Source organism: Cnephaeus nilssonii (genome assembly GCF_951640355.1).
Source record: "Cnephaeus nilssonii genome assembly, chromosome: 15".
Lineage (NCBI taxonomy): Eukaryota > Metazoa > Chordata > Mammalia > Chiroptera > Vespertilionidae > Cnephaeus > Cnephaeus nilssonii.
The window spans coordinates 32,597,410-32,620,899 of NC_137086.1; the positions used below are offsets into that span (position 1 = coordinate 32,597,410).

At 36.2% G+C, this 23,490-nt stretch overlaps 2 protein-coding genes across 14 annotated transcripts in view; one reads left to right on the forward strand and one right to left on the reverse strand.

Moving 5' to 3' along the window:
- VRK2 (VRK serine/threonine kinase 2) overlaps window positions 1-23,490 on the forward strand; it is a 103,888-nt gene that overhangs the window by 70,780 nt on the left and 9,618 nt on the right. For 4 of the 12 annotated variants that reach the window (XM_079791553.1, XM_079791549.1, XM_079791552.1 and 1 more), the window contains one exon: window positions 1,103-1,941. In XM_079791553.1, the coding sequence (XP_079647679.1) occupies window positions 1,103-1,441 (339 nt within the window). In that variant the 3' untranslated portion in view covers window positions 1,442-1,941. Of the gene's footprint in view, window positions 1-1,102; window positions 1,942-2,055; window positions 3,071-6,430; window positions 6,812-15,869; window positions 20,685-23,490 lie in introns of those variants that run through there. The other 8 variants (XR_013814597.1, XM_079791554.1, XM_079791558.1 and 5 more) reach the window with 8 other exon arrangements.
- The window catches only part of FANCL (FA complementation group L), a 59,612-nt gene continuing 37,532 nt past the window's right edge, over window positions 1,411-23,490 (reverse strand). For both annotated transcript variants that reach the window (XM_079791562.1, XM_079791561.1), the window contains 7 exons: window positions 6,842-6,992; window positions 4,741-4,824; window positions 4,251-4,296; window positions 4,094-4,175; window positions 3,138-3,254; window positions 1,896-1,967; window positions 1,411-1,547 (listed from right to left, as the gene is read on the reverse strand). In XM_079791562.1, the coding sequence (XP_079647688.1) occupies window positions 1,512-1,547; window positions 1,896-1,967; window positions 3,138-3,254; window positions 4,094-4,175; window positions 4,251-4,296; window positions 4,741-4,824; window positions 6,842-6,992 (588 nt within the window). In that variant the 3' untranslated portion in view covers window positions 1,411-1,511. The remainder of the gene's footprint in view (window positions 1,548-1,895; window positions 1,968-3,137; window positions 3,255-4,093; window positions 4,176-4,250; window positions 4,297-4,740; window positions 4,825-6,841; window positions 6,993-23,490) is intronic.

Genomic DNA, 23,490 nt, shown 5'->3' on the forward strand with positions numbered 1-23,490 from the left:
TTTTTTTTTTAATTTATTGATTTTTTACAGAGAGGAAGGGGGAGGGAGGGAGGGTTAGAAACACTGATGAGAGGGAAACATCAATCAGCTGCCTCCTGCACACCCCCTACTGGGGATGTGCCTGCAACCAAGGTACATGCCCTTGACCAGAATCGAACCTGGGACCCTTGAGTCCCCAGGCCGACGCTCTATCCACTGAGCCAAACCGGTTAGGGCCATATTGGGCTTTTATTATATAGGTGGATGCTGCTTAAGTTAGCTTACCAATTGGTCTCAGCCTTTATAAAATATTTGATGTCATATTTTTGTGTGTGGAACAACAATAATATATTATTAGTCCAATGAAATAACTATTTACTTATTTTGCCTTTAAGCTGACAGAACTTTAGGAAAATTGCATTAGTGTGACTTTGTTAGAGTAGTTTAAAGTTAGTATCCTGCTCACCGTACCATATGTTCCAAGTCCTTAGGTTTATCTTGGGCCACACACCTCTTGACAAATTTTACTGTATACTTTTAGGCATTCAGGTTTAACATTGTAAAGACAGACTGGTCATTTTCCTTTTTGCTAAGAGATAAGAGTGAGCATCTTTTCCTAGATCAACTTTGTGGACAAACAAGGACTTCAACCAGCTGTCTTCTTGAGGTCTGTGATGGGAAGGTGTCAACCTCCTCTGGAGGCTGCAGTGTCAGGTGGCTGGACAGCCATCTTGCTCCCCTAGAATCACTATGTTATTAGAAAGCTTTTTGGTTATAATTATTATAATAATTATCTGACACCTATAAGATTAAATCTGTTTTTCTGTCTTACCAAGAAATTCAGTTTTTATATTCTATCTTATTTTTGGATTATAAGTTAAGAGATAGCTTACTTAACTGGTTTAAAAGAACCAATAAAATTAACCAGATTTGACTGTTTGATGCTGGGAAGTACTTTATAAACTCCTAAAATACAGGACCTAAAAACAAACAACTTCTCAGGTAAAATAAAGACACAACTTCTCAGGTAAAATAAAGACAAAAAAAGCTTATTTAGCATGAGGATACAAAATAAATACTGGATAACTCAGATCTAACACACTAAATATGTCTTTTCCCATAGGAAAGCACAAGGAGAAGACAAAAATATTGTGAGTTGCAAGAATTTTTGAATGAAGTAAAAAGTTCTCCACAAAAAGAGAGCTTTATGCAGTTCCCAAACTCATTGTATGAACCCCATCAAGATTTTACCCATCCAGATATGTTCAAGTCCAGATGTCCATCTTGGTACACGTGCACTTCCACAGCTGGTATGGAAGTCACAGACTTAAGTTCTACAGGATTTTGGTCTGCAATTTCCCAGTTTACCCTTAGTGAAGAGGCAAAAGCAGATGTTTATTATTATGGCTTCATCATTCTTTTACTTTTGATGTTAATGGGTCTTGCTTTATATTTTCTCTGAAGATATCAAACAAAATCCTTTTGATAGCTTTTAAAGTTTCAGTTCTTCACAGAAATATTACGTTCTTATTTTAGGACTTCCTCCCAGACATTTTCAAGGTAATTGGCTTAAAAAAAAAAAAAAAAGGAATACATTTTAACAAAGTAAGTTTGTGAACATTCTAAAAAAAATTGCTCTATACAAGAAATAGTGTCATGATGTAGTTTGGAAAATACTTTTCTGAAGTTTCAGATCACCCAGAAAATGTAAAAACGTTACTCCAAAAAAGAGGGATTACCCCTTTGGATCAAAGGAGCAGTTTGAAAATTAAAATTTTATTTATAGGGACAATTTATCTTACAGAAACTTTTCTTTTTTAAATATATAAGTTGTATCTCAGAAAGTTTTAGAAAAGCTGATATAAACACATAACTAAACGCTAAGGATATTTTATGAAATGTGATTAATTGCTTACCTTACTACAATATGGACATTCACCAAATAAAATGTTAAAACTCTGTCTACTAGTCTGTAGTCCTCTCAACCACTGAAGATTTTAAAGAGAAAGGGAGCAGTGTTAGCATGATTACAGATAATACCAAAAATAATTTACTTTCTTAAATCTCTTTTGCAAGAGTAAGGGGAACATTTTCTGAGCCAATGCAGACTACTAATATGTGGAATAACAAGGGAAACCAACATGGATTTCAAGGTTTATACTCAGTGCTGTATAACCAAATTATGGGCCCCGGTAAGATTTTGATGAAAATTATTCATCTTTTCTATCCCTAAAACACACAAATAATGCATATGGGTCCATGGGGCTCACAGATCTACCTAAATACATTAATTGCAACTGAAGACCTAATGCGATGAAAGATACCATAGGCTCTTGAAAAGTTAAGTCTTAATTCTGGTGTTAATCACCAATAGTGGGTTAGTTCTCAACCATTAGTTACAAGCATCAGACAGTTCATTTTTAAAAACTAAATGAATTCATTATTATAAAAGAAAACACATGTTCCCTATAATTAGAACTGATATGCTTTTTATATAAGGTAAACTGACATCTCTAACTCAGTTCTCCCCTGTTAAAGCCAGGTAGTAATACTATGGAAGACTTAGAAAATTGAAAGCACCATACAACTGCAAGGTGTTTTGTATGTTGATGCACATATAGTTTAACATATGTCAACTGTGCACTAAGATGAATGCTATACAGAGCAAATGATGAGAGGAATAAAAGCAGACTTCACATATAGCAAATAAAATGTCACTTAAGAGTGCTGTGAGATACTCAGATCACCAAATGTGTTCTCAATTATCAAACGTAAAATTATTTCATTTATTCTATATTTAAATCGAGCCTGAAAAATAATAGGTGCTCCTTAGTTCTAGTTCCCCTTCACCTTATTGCCACTACCACTCCCAACTAGGTGAGTCTACAGTTTGCATGTGGTTACATGAGGTGTTTCCTGAAAGATTCTAGTGTACCATCAATTTAATTTATGTGTCAATAGTAGTCCATGAATGTATTCTGGACATGATGAAAAAATAAAGCACATGGACATCTGGAATGAACTAGTATAGTAATGCAGGAGCTAATGACAAAACAGGAGTTCATATTGAAATAGATTTTAGAGTCTAAATATTTCAAACTTATATTCTTTGTTGTGTTCGCTGAAAAAAAGCCTTACTGATGTTATTTTTATTTTACCTCATATAAGCATATTTGATGGAAAGGCTGTCCACACTGGGAATAATCACACACTTGATCAGGAATGGCACCATCAAGTTGATAGGCATAACAAATTCCACAATCCATAGAAAAATCCTTCAAAAGAAAAGAAATATTTTAAGTGTTTAAAACATACAAAATGAGATGAGACAATGAATATGGTATAGATATTAAATTTTTATAATTATAGTTTTTATAAAGGTAACTATATCACTATGTTATAGAAAATAGTCACATCACTATTTAACACTTAAGAAAAGCTATTTGTATGAGAGTGCTCCCTTTTTCATCCAATAAATTGTACACATGGATATATATAAAAAAACAGATTCTGTTTATTCTCTCACAAGATGTTTGGGCTTAAGTAATTTTCCCATATTGTACATCAATATACACTCAAGTATGTAAAAACAGGAACTGATATTAGCTAGTGATTACTAACTAAAATCAAAATTGTGTAACTAAAGGAAAAAGACAAAAACATCACCACTTTAGTGTTCTACAATTTAGTAGCTTTGTCAAAAATCAATTCTAAATTTATTTGCAATGCAGTCTTGTCTGTTCAGTTTTGAAAAATTGTACTGCTATCCTTAAACACTTATATTAAGCTAATCAGAACTTCATTTCAGTCATCCAGAAGCAGACAGTATAGAAAATCCAAACATTTCATTAGCTACTTTGGACCTTTGCCTCTATTTTTAGTAATAAAGATGTCTGTCAATCAATTTACTGTTACGAAGACCATAAAAAGTACACATAACCACCAGTCGAAGGTTAACAAGTTCTTTCATGCAACTTGCTTGCAGTTCAGAAGTCTGTTATAATATTCTTCCAATTCCCTCACTTTCAACCTCATTTTTCTCTGGTGCCTAAAAGAACTTTTAACTTTCATTCTTCAATGCTGTTTGGAATATCAAAGTAATGAAAACACTTACAGATTTTTCTAGGATAGCACGAGCTGGGAAATCAATTTCTAAAACATCTTTCAAATTTTGTAATAGAGTATTTTCTGGATCCCTGAAAGCATAAAATTTTTTAAATTAAATTTGTAAAGTCATAGAAGAGTAATAGTTCTATTGCAAAGATACCTACCACAAATGTATGTTTCTGCTCAGCTTAATTCCCAGGGGTTTCACCACTTCAGATATTTAAAGAAAAAAAAGTTTAATAATTTAGGAGTTGCTGTTCTTATTTTGTAAAACCACATTTGGTACAGAATTTGTTTCCAACTTAAATTGACATACAACACTGTTAGTTTTAGGTATACAACATAATGATTTGGCATATGTATATATTGTGAAATGGTTACTACAAATTAATATCCATTACCAGATATTTTTTTCTTAAGATGAAAACTTTTAAAGATCTCATAGTAACTTTCAAATATACAATATAGTATTGTTAACTACAGATTGTGTTTTACTACTTCATTAGAAAATAATATATTAAAAACAAAAGTATGCAGTTCAAAATGAGGTTTTCATTTGAAATAATTACCCCTAGTATTTTAGAGTAATATTTTAACAGTAGTAAACAAGGGTTTTATGATTCTGTTAAAACACTTGAATCTGAGATTGCACACCATGGTCAGCTCCAAGGAAGCAGCACTCGGGAAGCATAGTGGGGTGCTTGGGGTCCACCTCTATATGTATGGAAGCATTATTCCCTAGAATAAAAGATATTAAAAGTTTTTACAAAAAAATTAAGGAGTATCTGGCTGGGTGTTTATTTCATTGTATATACAAGCAAACAGTAATCAAATGCTTAATAAATTTTTCATAAAGGTAAATATATCACTATATTATAATTTCATTAAAAGATGTAAATTTTGAAATTATAATTGTGGCTAAAGATTTGGGGACCCTAAGTTTCAAAAAACAGTCATACCATAAGTTAGTATAATTAATTTAGATCAGAATCTTGGTTAGCATTCTATTAAAGGTTAAATACAAGGTTCTATGGAATGATGGTTTTTTAAAAATTCACAAATCAAATATGTAAGAAATACCTAAATTACTTCTCATGACTTTGTTGGAAATAATAGAACTATGGTCAGAATTACAGACTGAAAGTACAACAAATGGTAAAAAAACAAACATGCTTAAGATTTGAGTTTTATGAAGGTTTATAAGAATTCTTTTGCTCCATGTGAAGTTTTCCCCTGTAAGTTAAAGGGTTCAATGCCTATTAAATTTGAAAGAGTTCAATTAGTAAAAACAGCAACTAATCTTGCTTGCAGAATCTACTAAAAAGCTATTTCTACTTAGTACCAGACTTTTTTTTTACTCAATTATACAAGAGTACTTTACAAATTTCATATATTTTACTATTGTTGAAGGTACACAGTATAATTGTTTAAGGTCAATTTGAATTTCATTTTTATGATAAAAATGTCTTGATAAATTCTATACTCTATAGTGTATAAGCCTTTGGCTAACTGGGTAACAACACCCTTTGTAGAACTGTTGTACAATTATACTTTCCTCTTCTGCTAACAACGTAAGTACAATTATTACATATCTGGCAAAAAGGTAACCAAAGAAAATAAATTTGGTTTTCTCATTCAATGAGAAAAACAAAAATACAAAAAGTTAATTCATACTCTCATTTGCTAATGCATTCTTTACCATGAACACAAATTCTGTATTAGCCTTTGAATCCAGAAAATACTTTCCTTTAACAGTGGTTATTAACAATGGCTATATTAAGTAACCTTTTAATTAATTTGCTGAAAACTTGGTCTTAAAAAGGCAAATCAATGTCTACCTTTTAGGTCTTTTTTAACAAACTGGGTAACAATACTCTGTACGATTATATTTTCCTCTTCTAATAACATGCCACTTTTCCTTCACGTAATATAGTATGCCGGGGTAAAAACTCTAAAAATTGCTCACTAATTGGGATATGATCCACATCAGAATTTCAAGATATCATTCGGAATATATGATTTGTAACAATATATCTATTTGAGCTAGGAAAAGGGGGAGGAAAGATCTGAATAGGTCAACTATAGTATTTAGTGTGAACTCAAATGGAGTTTAAAATATCTAAAATCTTGAAAGGCAGACCTTGAAAACGGTTTTGCTTGCTCATAATAAAATACATAAAACAATCATTTTATAGTATAGAGAATATGGTGATATTTAAAGGATATTTACAGTTATTTCATATATTTATGAAAATACTTCAGATATATTCAATTATTATTTTGTGTTTTTTGTTTACTCTTCAAAGGCCCGTGAGTTATTTTATTCTCTTCTATATTTTTTCAGAAAATATTCCCAGATTTGTTCACACTCATCTTCTCTAGTTTCATGGATGAAGACTTCATTATTTCTAACATAGTTCTTTTTCCTAAGTAATGTAAGTTTTGAAAAGCCTGCTCCACTATTTCTGTGCTAATTAAAAGCTAATTTAACACCATCTCTGAATGCTGCTTCCATTGGTTCATCACCTTTTATAATGAAACACCTCAGTACTTGCCCTTTTCCCCTGAAATATTTACATTTAAATACATAGTAATAAAAAAAGCTCATCCCAGAAAGTTTTAATAGTTTACTTCATGCAGCAAAGTCTCACCTAAGAGTCCAATGTCATCTTTAGATACATTTTCCTAAGTAACACAAAATATAATCAAACACGTTAAAAAGAAAAAAAACCTCATTAATCATCTTTTTCCCCACCTACTGCAATTCTGCGTGCTGTTGCACTCCGTGTAGGTTTTTCTGGTTCAAGTACCCAAGTCTTCTCATCGATTTCATCCATAACATCCCAGAATGACTTTAGTGATTCCAATGCTGCCAAAAACTGACTATGAATGCTTATTATGGAGCTCTGTAAAAAGATAGATGAACGCTGAATAAGTTGTATGGCACTATCAATTGCATATCATCTTTCACTTTTATTTTAAAACTCAAATTTAGAATTTTAACTGCTTTATTTCAGCTAAAAATAGACTCTTGTAAACAAGAGTCAACTCGCTCTACTTCACACATCTTCACCTCCATCAATATTAACAGAATTCCTTTATACAATTCTCAAGAAGACTGGCTTTTTTGATAAATGTCATTTTAAAATTTTTTCCATCACCATTTGTTTGTATGATGAATTTTGTATTATATATATGACGTAGTAACTACTAATACAAGAAGATATGTATGTACAACTATTAATGTATATAATATATTTTTGGGCAGTTACAATTTTATAATGAAAATATTTCCATTTTTGCTGTCATTGTCAAGTTTATTGCAGTACTATTAGCAACTTAAATTACTTTTAAACATTATGGATGAGTAACTTTTCAGACTTATAGTATATATAGAAAAGTATATAGGAACTAGAGCTTAATGTCTGAGAAGAACCTTTCACAATACTGAAGGTAGAATATCTGTTCTCTTCGGGTATACCATACTTACCTACAAGTTTAAATGTCAGAATCCAGAAATCAGAAAACTAAACTCACAAGTGTGTGTGTTTGTTTTACTATGAGCTATATTTTATTACTTTTCCCCCACTGGTTTCACCACAATTTTTAAGATTACCTAAAAAGAAACTAGTGATCCTTATAGATGTCCTTACACCTAATAAATTTAATAAGTTAACATAGAACCTGATTCTATTTTAACATATTTATCTTGACAACTCTATTACCCAAGCATAATTATATGCCATTAGAATAATTCCCTAGTTCCTGTTTCCATATCCAAACTAGCCATCCTTGACTTTACCTTATTGTAGAGTACCTGATCTAAAATATAAAATTGAACATATCATTTTCCCACTTAAAACCATGCATATCAATTTTTTAACTGTATTTCCCCCTCTAGTCATATTCCCCTAAAGCTCATTATTTATACTGCAATTAAGTTGATTTTTCTATTCTACCATAAAACAGTTTAGGTGCAGTTCTTATCAAAATGATATTTTTTTCTTTGTAATACCACCACTTAATGATAGTAACACAAGTTGCAAAAGCTGTTCAATAAATATTTAAACTGAACTACATGACATATGAAACAATCATTGATGATTATGCTATTTAAGTTTACCTTTACAAGTTGCTTGCAAATTGTGTTTTATTATTACAGATTAAAACCACAGTTCTTTATCATGGCTTGCAATTATCATTCTTTTTTAGTATGTATACACAGATATGTTTACACAGAGTAAAGTAACACTTTCCATGGGTATATTTACTACTCCAAGGCTTAGTAACTATCTTCTCTAATCCTACCCAAATCTATTTAAGCTAATTGGAAAACTCTAGAACTACTCAGCCATCTCTATATAGATGCACACCAGAGTTAATTATAAATAATTAACTAATATTTCAACCACTTGATAGGACTATTTTGAAATCTAATACAAAGATAAAGAATCCATAAGGAGAACACAGCTGTAATCTCGATGATAACAAAGTATCTGATCTTAACCAAGACATATTCAACAACTAGAAACCGTAACACTGCAAATATAAAGGTAGTTGTACACTAGATAGCTTCTAAAGTCACTTCCAGCTCTGTAAGTTAAGAATTCTAAATATAACTTCAAAAATCCATAAAGTAGGTCATTCTGTCCACTTAAAAGTATTTCAAGATCCTGATTACTATAATGTACTCCCATTTATTTACAATTATTGTTTATAAACAGATTTTAAATTGAAATGATATATAAATATATATATATACATTAAATGTAAATAATTTCTATGCTTTAATTTACAGCAATCATTTCTTTAATCAAAATAACTACATATCAGCCCGGCCGGCATGGCTCAGTGGCTGAATATCAACCTATGAACCAAGAGGTCACGGTTCGATTCTCTGTCAGGGTACATGCCCGGGTTGTGGGCTCGATCCCCAGTGTGGGGTGTGTATCATTGATGTTTCTATCTCTCCCTCTCCCTTCCTCTCTGCAATAATTTAAAAAATATATTTTTAAAAAAGAACTACATATCAGAATCAAAATATTTGTCTTATCCTTTATAATAAAAGGGTAATATGCAAATTGACCCTAATAGCGGAACGACTGGTAGCTATGACGCACACTACCAGGGGGCAGACACTCAATGCAGGAGCTGCCCCCTGTTGGTCAGTGTGCTTCCACAGGGGGAGCGCCGCTCAGCCAGTAGCCGGCCAGGATGTCCAACTAATGGCTTAAGGGCTGCCAAAGGGCCCCCAGGCTGCCAGAGGGATGTCTGACTGCCAGCTTAGACCCGGTCCCCTGGGGAGCGGGCCTAAGCAGTCAGTCAGACATCCCTGAGGGGTCCCGGACTGTGAGAGGGCACAGGCTGGGCTGAGGGACCCCCCCAGTGCATGAATTTTCATGTACCGGGCCTCTACTATTTTATAACCCTATTAGAGGCCCGGTGCACAAAATTCATGCACAGGTAGGGATCCCTAGGCCTGGCCGGCAATCAGTGCCAGCTGGGGCCTTCCTTCGTACTGTGCCTCCCTGGTGGTCAGTGCACGTCATAGCGAGCAGTCAAACTCCTGGTCTGTTGAATTCCCGAGGGGACAATTTGCATATTAGTCTTTTATTATATAGAATATATATAAGGAAGAAGTGAAAGATGCATTATACAACTACTATTATTTAAAGGAAAAAATGTCAGCCTTCCAAAACTTTTGAGTTTTTGGAATTGGTTTGAAACCATAAATTCCTAGTAGGAAAAACAAAGCAGGTATATAGCTTAAATGTAGTGAAGATCCAAAAATAACACCCAAAATATTGCAACTGGTTAATTTACTAATCAAAAGAAGGTATCATCCTTCTTTGCACATATGCATAGGGCCATGATTAAAGGAAAGGAAATAGAGGAACCAAGATATGAAACAGAAATAAGCCTGGAGGAAAAAAAGATAACAGAAATTAGTATCTAAAAAACTAAAGAAAACACAAAAGGCTTTGTTTCCCAAAAGCAACAAACTATCTCACAGAGAAGAAAAGTATTCCAGAAACGAAGACTATGATGTAGAAGCCTCTCACCCAAGCGTTCCTGTGGTGGGAGAGAAGAGAGGACAGGATGAAAAACAACCTCAACAATATCTTGTCCTTAAAATGTAAAAAAGAGAGAGATCCTGAGAAAGTTAGAAATTATGAAGCCAGGTGAGAAGAGTGCATTCTACATTCTGCTCTGCTCCAAGGATTTGTGGCAAGGGCCCATGCTGAAGGCATTCCAGTCACATCAGGTTAGTTTACATGTCTGTCTGCTGTGGTGTATATTTATATAGGCTGTGACCGAAAAATGGCACAGACTAAATACCAGGAGTTAGAAAACTACCTATATAACATTACCTTCACAGGGAGCAGAGGATCTAAGTTTAACAGGGGAGCTATTGCCTGATATGGAGTCCAATTTCCTGTGTTAAAAGCAAAGGTCAGAAGAATAAAAAAGAATGTATTAATCCTGAGGAAAATCACTTCTCGGCCTTTTGGCTAAGATCAAGTGTAATCTTGAGGGGAAAAAATAGACATCTTTCCATGATTTGAAAATAGCAGGCATAAAGATATTAAGAGATCAATCTAATATTAGAATCACCTAAGGCACTTAATGAAATTCTCTGCACTGAAATCAGAATATCTGGGCTGTTCTGTATATGGGCTTCTCAGTGAAATATCTGTATCTGGGACCCCTACATTGATTCCCAGAAAATTTCTGAACAAACAAAACTGGAAAGATTTCTGAACAGTCTTGTTCAGTATGATAGATCTGGCATTTAAACCTTGAGATCATGAACCATTAGAAAGTCTGTTCAAAAGTCACCAAGCCATGACCTTACAAAAACACTAACAGGCTTATTGTTTTTCCTGCCCAGTTTTATAATGCTGAAGCACGGTCTATTTTGGCAATGCTTGCCAATCTTTATGTTGGAAGGCATGTATGAGTCAAGAACCTCAATACTGAAGCAAGGAAACATTGGGTTGATTATTCTTATTCATGTTTAACACATCAATCATCAGAAGACTAGGGTGTATCATTATTCAAAAACCTTAAAAGGTGTCACATTTTCTTATGAAGCACATAGCCAATAAGTAAATAGGGAGGTGGATGAAGTAGTTCTCATTAGCTCCATGGCTAGTGACTGTACCTTTAGTGAAAGAAATCAGTGGTCTGGTTTACACACTAAGTACCCACTGATGAATTTTTGTATGCTTAAGTCTAAACTCTTTTCAAAACATGCTCATACCAATTAGTGAAATAGTGAGAAACATTTTTTTTTTTACATTCTACAAAGAAGCTAGGTATAAAAACACTATGTACAAGTGCAAACTAAGTGGGATTAGTCCTCTAACTTTGTTCTTTCTCAGTTTTTATTTTTTTAGACTACTCTAGCTCCTTTATATTTAAATATGAATTCTAGAATCATTATTTCAGTTTCTAAAAAAAAAAATCTGTTGGGATTTTGACTGGAATTGCATTATATCTATACATCAATTTGGACAGAACTGACAACTTAACAGTATCTTTTAACCCATAAATATGGAACATATCCCTGTTTATTTCTGACTTTAGGCAAAAAAAAAGAAAAGAAAAGAAAAAAGTGCAGACACTCTATCAAAAAAGATGTATGGATGACATGAAGATTTGTTCAACATCAATGGTCACTAAGGAAATACAAATTAAAATCACAATGAGCTACCACTACCCACCTTTTAATTAGTATGGCTAAAATAAAAAAAGACTGATCATAACAAATATCAGCAAGGATTAGAGAAACAGAAATCTTCAGACACTATGGTTGGAAATGTAAACTGTCAAAACCACTTTGGAAAACTGTTTAGTAGTTTCTTAGAAAGTTAAACATAAATTTCCTATATGATCCAGCCATTCTACTCCTAGGTATTTGCTGAAGAGAAATGTAAGTATATGATTCATATAATAATATACACATAATGTTCATAGCAGTTTATTTGTAATGCCAAATCTTGAAAACAAACTGTATGTCTATCAGCAGGTAAATGGACAATATGTGATATATCCATGCAATGGAGTACTACTACTCAGTATAAAAATAATGAACTATTCTTACATACTACAACATAGATAAATCTCTAATTGTGCTGAGGAAAAAAAACCCTGAAACAGAATTATATAACATTGTAAAAAGCAGATGAGTAATTGCCTAGGGAACAGATAAGAGGGAGAGAAGGGTGAAATTAAAAAGGGAAAGAAGGAAACTTGGGTGTAATGGAAATGTTTATTATCTTGATTGTAGGGATGATTTCACAGAGGTAAAAATTTGCTAAACTCACCAAATTATTTACACTTTAAATATGTTCAGTTTATTGTATATCAATTACACCTCAACAGAGCTGTTTAAAAAACTCATTCTGATTTCTGGACACTAATGGATATAAATAGCAATACCTTCTTTACAGCAGACTTCTCAACAATTAGCTTTAAAAACCTTAGAAAATGAAAACATTTCTAACAGCAAAAACAAAGGCAGGAGAGTAACTGTTCATAAACCCACCACTTAGAGAATGAAATTTTATCACTTTTATATGTATATATAGATATATACAAATGTGTACATATTGAAGGAGGGAGAAAAGATATATATGGGAACTAAGATGTTAGCTATTCCCCCATAACTGTTATTAAATTATGCTAAACTAGGAAAGCACTTAAGCAGAAAAGTGTGAACACTGCCATTCTCAAAATGTAACGCTTATTATCTTTAAAAGCATTTTGTTACTTTTATAATACCTGAAGTGATATAATAATGTCAGTCACTTAACCAGATCTTAGAGTATAATATCTTCATCTTAAGTACTATTATTTCCAGTATTTTAATAATTTTCTCACAGTCCCGAAATGTGATCTTTTGTGCTCTGATGACACTTAAATTAATAGCATAATTTTCTGGTACTTGCAACAGATGCTTTCCATTCTGATTTTTTTATACTTTCCTATAATACTTGAAGATAAATCCTCTAAGAATAATTTTTGTCTTTATCTCTGAGGGATTTAAAAGGCTTCAATAGAATAAGGAAATATCAAGAGATTAAACTTTTTCAAAAATTTAATTTTAATATTAATTGCAATATTTCCAATCAGATATCATTAAAGAGATGATAACTCTCTTAACTATTCGGTTCATTTGATCTTATTTGCAAGCTTCACTGATGTTCTCAACTCTTTTTGTAGGTACTACTATAACTAAATCTATTTAATGAAATGCTATTTTTCTGTCAAGCAATCCATACAGAATATTTCATCTCTTTATATAGTTAAGTTTATTTAAATTATAGCTGACCACTTATGATTTAAAAGAGTTGCCACTATTTTTAAGTCATGTGAGATAGGTATCTGCCCACAAGGTCAAAAGAAACATATTCACTTTGTGTGCAGCCATTACAGAATGTTCAAAAAAAGATAAGTAAGCATTTTCTATTTGGTCCATAGCTATCCTATACTGTAGATCATTAAAAATAATTATTATTATAAAATGAGGCCAATTAGGAGGATATTCTAAGTAGATGTTGAGCAGGAAGCACCAGGAATATCTTTATCCAACTACACAACAATTGCACTAACAGAATCAATCTGATGTACCTATTTAAAAACTCTGGAGTCTACTGGAGGACTGTATCTTTGGTTAATTTCAGTTCTTAGACTGGCAGGGGCTACCCATCACCCAAGTCCCAGATCCATGATAGACAGTCCTGCACACACTCCAGAAGCAGTTTTCACACAGCTTGTTAGAACCAAGATGGGCAAAGAGGACCCTGTATTTCAAACATCAGGGATCTGTGCTCTGATCACTAATTGCTACTTCTGATCTCAGAAGGGTAGACAGATTGTTGGCCATCATTGATACACCTCTCCCCATTGTTGCAAGCCTCTCCCCCCTTATCTTTTCAATGTCCTCTTTTTTCTCGTTTTGGGAGGCAAACAGAGTAGAATATTCAAAAGCAACTGTATAAACAGGGAAAATCTGGAAGTCACTATGTGTGCCCAGAGAAAGGTGCAGGCTCAGAAAGGGCCAGAGAAGCCCATAAGTTTAAACCTCAGGCTGATTTTTGGCACAAAGACAGCATTACAACAATAACAAAATAAATAATAAAAACAGGGGATTTTGTTCTTTCTTCTCTGAGGAAAGAGGAGAACCTGATTTCTAGAGTTACCACATTATTAGATTAAAATTTCCAGCTTTCAACAACAACAAAAAATCACAAGGCATAAAAAGAAGCAGGAAAGTATGGCCCTGATTCCCAGGGGAAAAACATTTAACAGAAACTGTCCCTATAAAAGGACTTGATAGTAAATCTAACAGAGAATTTAGGACAACTGTCTTAAGTATGCTTAAAAAAGTAAAGATGTGGGAAATGTCAGAAAAATGATGTATGAACAAAATGGAAATACCAATAAAGAGAAAGCAAGCCTAAAGGAAGCCAAAAAGTTACAACAATGGAACTGAAAACTTCACTAACAATATTCAAAGGCAGATCTGAGCAGGCAAAAGAAAGAATTTGCAAACTTGGATATAGGGCAATGGGAAATACCAAATCTGAGGAACAGAAAGAAAAAAGATTGAAAAAATCTGAACAAAGCCTAAGGAGCCAGTGGAACACTGTCAAGAGGACTAACATATGCATTGTGGGGTCCCAGAAGAAGAGCAAAAGTGGCAGAGAGAATATTTGAAGAAAAAGATGATGGGGGAAAAAATGCACAAATTTGATGAAATACATGAATATAAACATCCAAGATGTGCAGTTAAATCTAAGTCAGATAAACACAAGGGTACCCAAATTGAGACATATCTATATACTAGTGGCCCAGTGCACAAAATTTGTGTACGAGGGGAGGGGGGTGTCCCTCAGCCCACCTGCACCCTCTCTAATCTGGGACCCCTCGGGAAATGTCTGACTGCCGGCTGTTGGACATCCCTCTCACAATCCGGGACTGCTGGCTCCTAACTGCTCACCTGACTGCCTGCCTGATCGCCCCTAACCATTCTGCCTGCCGGCCTGCTCGCCCCCAACTGCCCCCCCTGCCAGCCTTCTCGCCCCCAACTGCCCCCACATGCCAGCCTGCTCGCCCCCAACTGCCCCCACATGCCAGCCTGCTCGTCCCCCTACTGCCCCCCCCGCCAGCCTGCTCACCCCGAACTGGCCCACCAAGTTGACCTGCTCGCCCCCAACTGCCCCCCCACCAGCCTGATCACCTCCAACTGCCCTCCCCTCCTGGCCTGATCACCCCTAACCGCCTCTGTCTCGGCCCTGTCACCATGGTTTTGTCCAGAAGGACGTCCGGAAGGTCTCTCGGAAGGTCTCCAGGTCTAATTAGCATAGTACCCTATTATTAGTATAGATAGAGGCCTGGTGCATGGATGGGGCCCAGCTGGTCTGCCCTGAAGGGGGTCCCCCTAGGGGGTGGGGCTGGCCTGGGCGAGGGACCTGGGGCAGTTTGAAGGCCAGCCACACCACCATCGGGCATCGTCAGCCTGGGTGAGGGGCTGAGGGCTGTTTTCAGGCTGGCCACACCCTCTTCAGGGTGGGGGTCTCCGCTGGGGGGCATGGCCAGCCTGGGTGAGGGGCTGAGGGCCATTTGCAGGCTGGCCACGCCCCCACTGGGGTGAGGGTCCCTGCTGGGCGAGGCGCTGTTTTGGGGCAGTTTACAGGCCAGCCAAGCCCCCGGCTTTGTCTGGAAGGATGTCCGGAAGGTCTCCCAGTCTAATTAACATATTACTCTTTTATTAGTATAGAAGATATAAAAACCCAGCTACCAAAAGGCAGAACGACCAGAACGACCGGTTGACCAGTTGCTATGACGTGCACTGACCACCAGGGGGCAGATGCTCAATGCAAGAGCGCACTGGAGGTGAGTGTGCTCCCACAGTAGGAGCAGCTGCTCAGCACCAGGATAAGCAGTGCTCCCACAGTGGGCCCATCCCCGCAGGCCACACACCCCCACTAGTGCATGTGCGCCGGGCCTCTAGTTATAAATAAAATGACAAAGACAAAGAGAATCTTGAAAGCAGCAAGAAGTGACTCACCAAATATAAGGGATCCTCAATAAAACTATCAGCAGATTTTTCATCAGAAACTTTGAAGGCCACAGGCAATAGCGGATATATTCAAAGTACTAAAATAAAAATACTGTCTACCAAGAATCCTATATCTGACAAAACTGCCCTTCATTAGTGAGAGAAGTTAAGATATTCCTAGATTTTAAAAACCTGAAGAGCTCATTACTATTAGCTCTGCCCTCCAAGAAATACTAAAAGGAGCCTTTCAGGTGGAAATAAAAAAACACTAGACATTAACTTCAAGTCCTATGAAGAAATAAAGATCTCAGTAAAGGCAAACATATGGGTAATTATAATAACTAGTATTATTGTAACAATGGTTTTTAACTCTACTTTTTGTTTTATACATGACTTGAGACTAATACATTTTTAAAACAATCAGTCAAAAAACTAGTATTATCATAACTTTTAGACTTAATTCCACATTTTATTTTCTATATAATTTAAGAGACAAATGTAATTAAAATAATTTTTTTGTTTGTTTGTTTGAGGCACATAATGTTGTAATACCAACAACTGAAAAGGGTGGGTATAGAGCTGTAAAGGACCAGAGTTTGCATATATTTTTGAAATGAAGATAGTATAAATTCAAGTCTGAGTTATAAGTTTAGGATATTAAATGTAATCCCCATTATCACCACAGAGAAAATATGATTTTTGACAAGAGTGCCAAGACCATTCATTGGGGAAAGGACAATCTTTTCAACAAATGCTACTAGCAAAACTGAACACCCACATGCAAAAGAACCTTCCTTTACACCATATACAACACAAAAAAGTAACTTAAAATGGATCAAAAACATAAATGTAAGAGCTAAAAGTATAAAAATTTTAGGAGAAAATAAAGGATAAAAGCTTCATGACATTGGATTTGGCAAGGGTTAACTGGCTCTGACAATAAGAGCAGAGGCAACAACAGAAAAAAATAGGTAAATTGAATTTCATAAAAATTTTAAAATTTTGTTATATCAAAAAGACCATATCAACAGAGTCATATATCTGATAAGGGATTAATATCCAGAATATATAGAGATCCCCTAAAACTCAAAAACCAAAAAACAACCAACCTAATGAGCAAATGAACTAAGTAGATATTTTTGCAAAGGTACACAGTAAGTATACAAAAAGATTTTCAACATCACTTAGGGAAATGAAAATCAAAACTACAATAAGATCACCTCATACCCATTAGAATGGCTAGTATAAACAACAAAACAGAAAAGTGTTGGTGAAGATGTGGAGAAACTAGAATTCGTGTGCACTATTGTGGGAATGTAAAATGGTATAGCCAATGTGGAAAAAAGTATGTCAATTTTTCAAAAAATTTACAAAAAGAATTATCATATGACCCAACAATTCAACTTTTGGGTATATACCCAAAAGAATTGAAAGTAAGAACACAAAAAGGTATTTGTACACCCATGTTCGTAGCAGCATTACTCACAACACCTAAAACATTAAAGCAACTCAAGAATCCACGGATAGATGAATGAACAAAGTATGATGTGTGTATATGCAATGGAATGTTTTCAGCCTTAAAAAGGAAGAAATTCTTACATATACTACAACACGTATGAACCTCAAGGGTATTATGCTAAGTGAACTAAGCCACACAAAAAAGAAAAATACTGTATAATTTCACTTATATGGTGTACTTGGAATAGTCAAAATCATAAAGTCAGAAAATACAATGGTGATTGCTATGGGCTGGTAGAAGGGGAAAGGGGAGTTACTATTTTAAAAGGTACAGAGTTTCAGTTTTACAAAATGAAAACCATTCTGGAGATGGATGGTGGTGATGGTAACACATTCTGAATATATTTTATACCACCGAACTATTACCTTTAAAAAATGGTTAAGATGGTAAATGTTGTTATATGTATTTTACCATATTGTATTTTAAAAAGAAATAAGATTAGATCTAAAAATGCTAACATGGGGCTTAGATGGTGACATCCCGACCCAAATGATAAACAAATCTTTGTGATTATCTATTATTTCTTTATCTTTTAATTCTCAATTCTGAGAAAAATCACTCTGTACATTGCTGTTGAAGACCCTTAATGTTTGATTTGAGAACATTTCTAATATGCTCTGTTAATTTTTAACTTCCTTTACTTTGTATTAAAATAAATATAAAGGTGCACATAATTTTTAAAAAATCAAGCCAATTTATAAAAAAAACAAACAACTAGCTTAGCTTTTGTTCCACTTAGGTCACACTGAAAAAAAGATGCTACTCCCCTTGACAAAAAAAAAGTTGATTATACCTAATTTTTCATGACTCACACTAAAAAACAAAATAAGAAAATAAATGGTCACATAAATCTTTACTTCAGTTAAGGTCAAGGTCAAGACTACGAGAGAATACCAGCATGCTGCTGGCTACCATTCCATAAAAGTAGTTCACCTGTTCACAATGCACACATCTAAATCTTCTAAAAACTTCAACTAACTTTGATAATCCCAGAAATCAATTGAAATTATAATAGTCATAACCAACTGCCCACTAAACACATTTACTTACATATACCGTAGGCATATCAAAGTCATCAAATTCCAAACTGAACTTGTCTCTACACCTTTTCTTCCTGCACTCTCTCGCTCACTTGGTAGTACTGGCAGCTAACCCAGTCACCCACACCAGCAGCACTGGGAGCAATCCTTGAGACCTTGTGCCCAATCAATCATCAAGCTATCCTACCTAATAAAAGGGTAATATGCAAATAACCATTGCTCCGCTACGCCCACGATTGGGCCAGCGGGAAGCTGGAGGGCGGGACTCGGGGTGGCCTATCTGGCCGTTGAGAAAATCAAGATGGCGGCGCCCAGTCCTCTTAGTCCGGGGGTCCCTGGGAAGATCGCCGCCCCAGGGAGGCGAGGCCGGCCACCCAGCCACTCCCGGGGGTCCCTGGGGAGATCGGCAACCCGGGGGGGGCGTGGCCAGACCGACCAGCCGCTCCCGGGGTCCCTGGGAAGATCGGCAAACGGGGGGGGGGGAGGGGGAGGAGGGGGCGTGGCCAGGCCCACCCAGCCCCTCCCGGGGGTCCCTGGGAACATTGCATGCATGGGGTTGCTGAGACCCAGACCAGGCCTCTAGCCATAGATTCATAGCTTCACGGAGACCTAGGGCAGGGATCTGCCTCATCTGCAGAGAGACAGAGGTTCTGCAGTGCCCCCAAGACGTGGGTGGGCCCAGCCAGGGATCAAGGGGCATGGAAGGACTCCTGGCAGAGGGGCAAGGACCCTCACCCCTGAGGCGGGGGTTCAGGGGTGGTGCCACCTCAGTGGAAGGGTGCTGCACTGCAGGGTACTGGACTGACTGATGTGATTCAGAGAAGCTCCCAGTGCTAACTGGCCTCGCTCAGGTGGCCTTCACACTTCAGAGGCGGTGACTCCTGCTCCTGCCTTGAAGCAAGCCTGCGGTGCCCTGCCCCATGGCAGAGCATGCCTAGGCAGTGAGTGCGAAGCCTTCCACCTGCTCCGGAGAAGCGGGGGCAGTAAAGAATGGGGGGCAGGGGACGGGGAGAGGAAAGAATGTGGAGCATCCGCAATGAAGAGGTGCTCGAGAAAGAGGCTCGGAAGCCTGACTGGAAGGTTTGTTCTGTTTGCCGGGCGACTGCCCCTTAGAAAGCGCAAAGAGCATGGCTCCGAGGGCTTCCTGTGTGCTGAGTCAAGTTCCACAGCCAACTGGAATTGGCCTCAGTTTCCTGGTCTGTAAAATGGATGAAGCGTGTCCCAGTGCCTTCACTGAGCTTTGATGGCCAATTGAGATACTATATAAAGAAAATGAGGGAAGAAGTGAGAAAGAAAAGGAAGGACGAGCAACACAAAAGAAAGACTGAAAGGAACCTGTAAACCCATTGTCACTTAAATAGGGAATATAGTCAATAGTGTAATGATGGTATGATGCCAGGTGGGTACTAGAAATACCGGGGAACACTTTGTAAAGTATATGATTGTCTAACCACTATTCTGTAACTAATATAAAACCTGAAACCAATACAAAATAATGTTGAATGTAAAGAAATGAAAATTGGAGTGAAATTTTTATAAATTTCAAAGTTTAAATAAAAGCTGTAAAGGAAGGAAGGGGAGAATAAAAATAGTGTTTTTCATTTTACCACTTCATTAAAAAGACAGTTGTCTTTATATGGTGCTTTTATACTTTTCTAAGTCATTATCTCATTTTAATTTCCAGGCAACTTAAAGACAAGATAATTATTCCCTCCACTATTCAAAGAAAGGAAATCTTGGTGTCTGGTCCTAATGATTCAATCGTCAAGCCCTTATTGTAAAGCAGGGTTAGTAAAATTTTTTGTGCAGGGTCATATCTATACTAATAAAAGCCTTGGGGGTGATCAGGCCAGCAGGGGAGGGTATTTGGGGGCAATCAGGCCTGCAGAGGAGCAGTTAGGGGGCAATCAGGCCAGCAAGGGAGCAGTTAGGGGGCAATCAGGCAGGCAGGTGAGCGGTTAGGAGCCAGCGGTCCCGGATTGTGAGAGGGATGTCCAACTGCAGGTTTAGGCCTGATTCCACAGGGATCGGACCTAAACCTGCAGTTGGACATCCCCCGAGGGGTCCCATATTGGAGAGGGTGCAAGCTGGGCTGAGGGACACCCTCCCCAGTGCACGAATTTCGTGCACTGGGCCTCTAGTATCAATATAACATGTGAAATTTTCTCACTCTCATTTTCTCTTACCTGGCAACCATTAACCTAGAACAGACACTAATTACTTCCGACATGGAGATACATAGCCTCTATCACCTTCCTTCACTATAGTCTTGCCATCCTCACTTAGAACCCTCCTCTATGTTAACAGAGTGACCTAATAAAAAAACATGTTTTGTTGAAATCTAATCCAGAGAGGTGTTTTGAGAGGGGCAAGGGTAGCGGGCGGGGAGGCCATGCTAAAAAGTTATAATACATCTTGGCATCTTAAGAAATCTCAGAAGTCCTAAATCAAGAAATAACAGAACCTAAATCTACAATTTCATGAATTTATTAAATCATAGAGTCCTTTCTTCACCTTAACCCTATTTTTAAAAAAATATACTTTTATTGATTTCAGAGAGGAAGGGAGAGGAGAGAAAGATAGAAACATCAATGATGAGAGAGAATCACCGATCGGCTGCCTCCTGCACACCCCCCACTGGGGCTCGAGCCCGCAACCCGGGCATGTCCCCTTGACCAGAATCGAACCCGGGACCCCCCAGTCCACAGGCTGACTCTCTATCCACTGAGCCAAACTGCCCAGGGCACCTTAACCCTATTAGTAGCCAAAATCAAATCAAACAAAAAACACTTTGAGAAATACTATTATAAAACAAGATTCTGACCCTGGCACCCTTCCATATAACCCGAGGCTTTGAGGATAAAGCCCAAGCTCATTAGAATTAGTATAGCAGACCTGGCTTAACTCTAGCAAAAGCTCCAGTCCACAGAGTACCAAATGAGGTGTAATCCATGCATTATCTCCTACAATTTCATGCCTTTGTTCTTTGACTAACACAGTTCTCTCCTGAAGTATCATCTCTCCTCCCAATCCTAATGTCTCATTCCTTAAGACTCACTGAACTTAAGTAATATCTTATTAGAAAACTTGCTTGACCACATCAGGCTAGATTATATGCCTCTTTTCCACCTTATCAAAACAACTCATATTGCTCAACATATTTAACTGAAATTATCTTTTAAATTCCTCTCTCCTTATCAGATTGAGGGTTACTCCTGAAAACCTAACTTAGGGTATTGGAAGCCTGTCTAATTCACCGTAATATCCTTAAGGATCCTGCTCAGTGCTCCCTATATAGTAGATAAAAAATGTCTGCTGCATTTAAATTGTTTCCTACTGCAAACTATTGCTTCTTGCTTTTCTGTTTATGTACTTTAAAAGTTAACTATTAAGAGAAGACTTGACCATGACAGCTACACAATTTTATCCAATAAAGCACTAAAGTTAGGAGACAACTTCCCTAGCAGACCTTTGTGAGTCAGCTCCCTTACTTAAGTTCTACGGATGTCCAAAGAACCCTGATACCCACACTAACCCCTACCAAATTACAAGAGGGCAGGAAAATAAACCAGAGGATTTATTTCTTTTGTCCCTTGCCTCTAGTTGAAAATGTGAAACTCCATTCATATTTAGCATACTTATTTAAAATTTCGATCCCACTTCTCTTTCACTAGAGGCCATTGGTGAAAGCTATGAAAAAAATTAACGTGTTCATCAGAATTTAAATAAACAAAGTAAAAACTACACACTTAGGACTATATAAAAAGAGGGTTAAAGCTACTAGGTAAGGAAGATAAGTGGATTAAATATAAACATCTAATTTCACTCTCTCCCAACACTCACTATTACTAGAACTATGTTGTTGCTTTTTTCTTTTCCAATTGATTGATCAATTGACTGACAGATAAAATTAGATCATGAACTAATTTGGCTTATTTTAAGAATGCAAGATTGGTTTAACATTAGGAAATCAAACTATACAATTTATCTCATTAGGAGATTAAAGAAGAAAACTAATTTTATTATCTTAATATAGAGAATGTGTTTGATAAAATTCAACTTTCATTTATAACACTTAGCAAACTAGAAATAGAAAAATAAAATCTGTAAATTATTAATAAAGGATTTAAGTACAAGAAATATATAGCAAAATATAACTAACTATGATATCAAGAACCTAAATAAATGCAGAGATAACCAGTTCCTAGACTGTGAACATATTGGTTCTTAATTTGGTGGATAAGTGAAAACCCAATTGTAACTAAAAGCTTAAATGATTCTAAGAATTATCTGGAAAAATAAATGCACAGAATTACTAATGTTTGAAAAGCGTATATTTTGGTAAATGATGAGTACAATTTCAAAACTATTCTCTCTTTCTTGTGATTAAAGGGTACTTTTAAATTAATGATACGTTATTGAAAAAAAAGGTATTCAATTAATAGGTCATTGAATCTATTAGGTCACTTTGCTACTTTTTCTACCATATCATATAATCTCAATAATGAATTAAATTTATTTGTTTTGATCACTGTGATGCCTTTTTATCCATATCATTGTGACAACAATCAGATTACCAGGAAGACAAAAGCATATTTAATTAAACCAACTTAAGAGTGAACAAAAATCCAGTACTATGAGTTACCTAACAAACACAGCAAAGAGAAAAAGGGTAAGAAAGATAATCCATTAGGTCAGAAAAGGAGAACTTCCACAGGATTCTTACAGTGGATATTGAGGGGTTTTTCCCCCCTCTGACATTCTTTTTGTTTTAA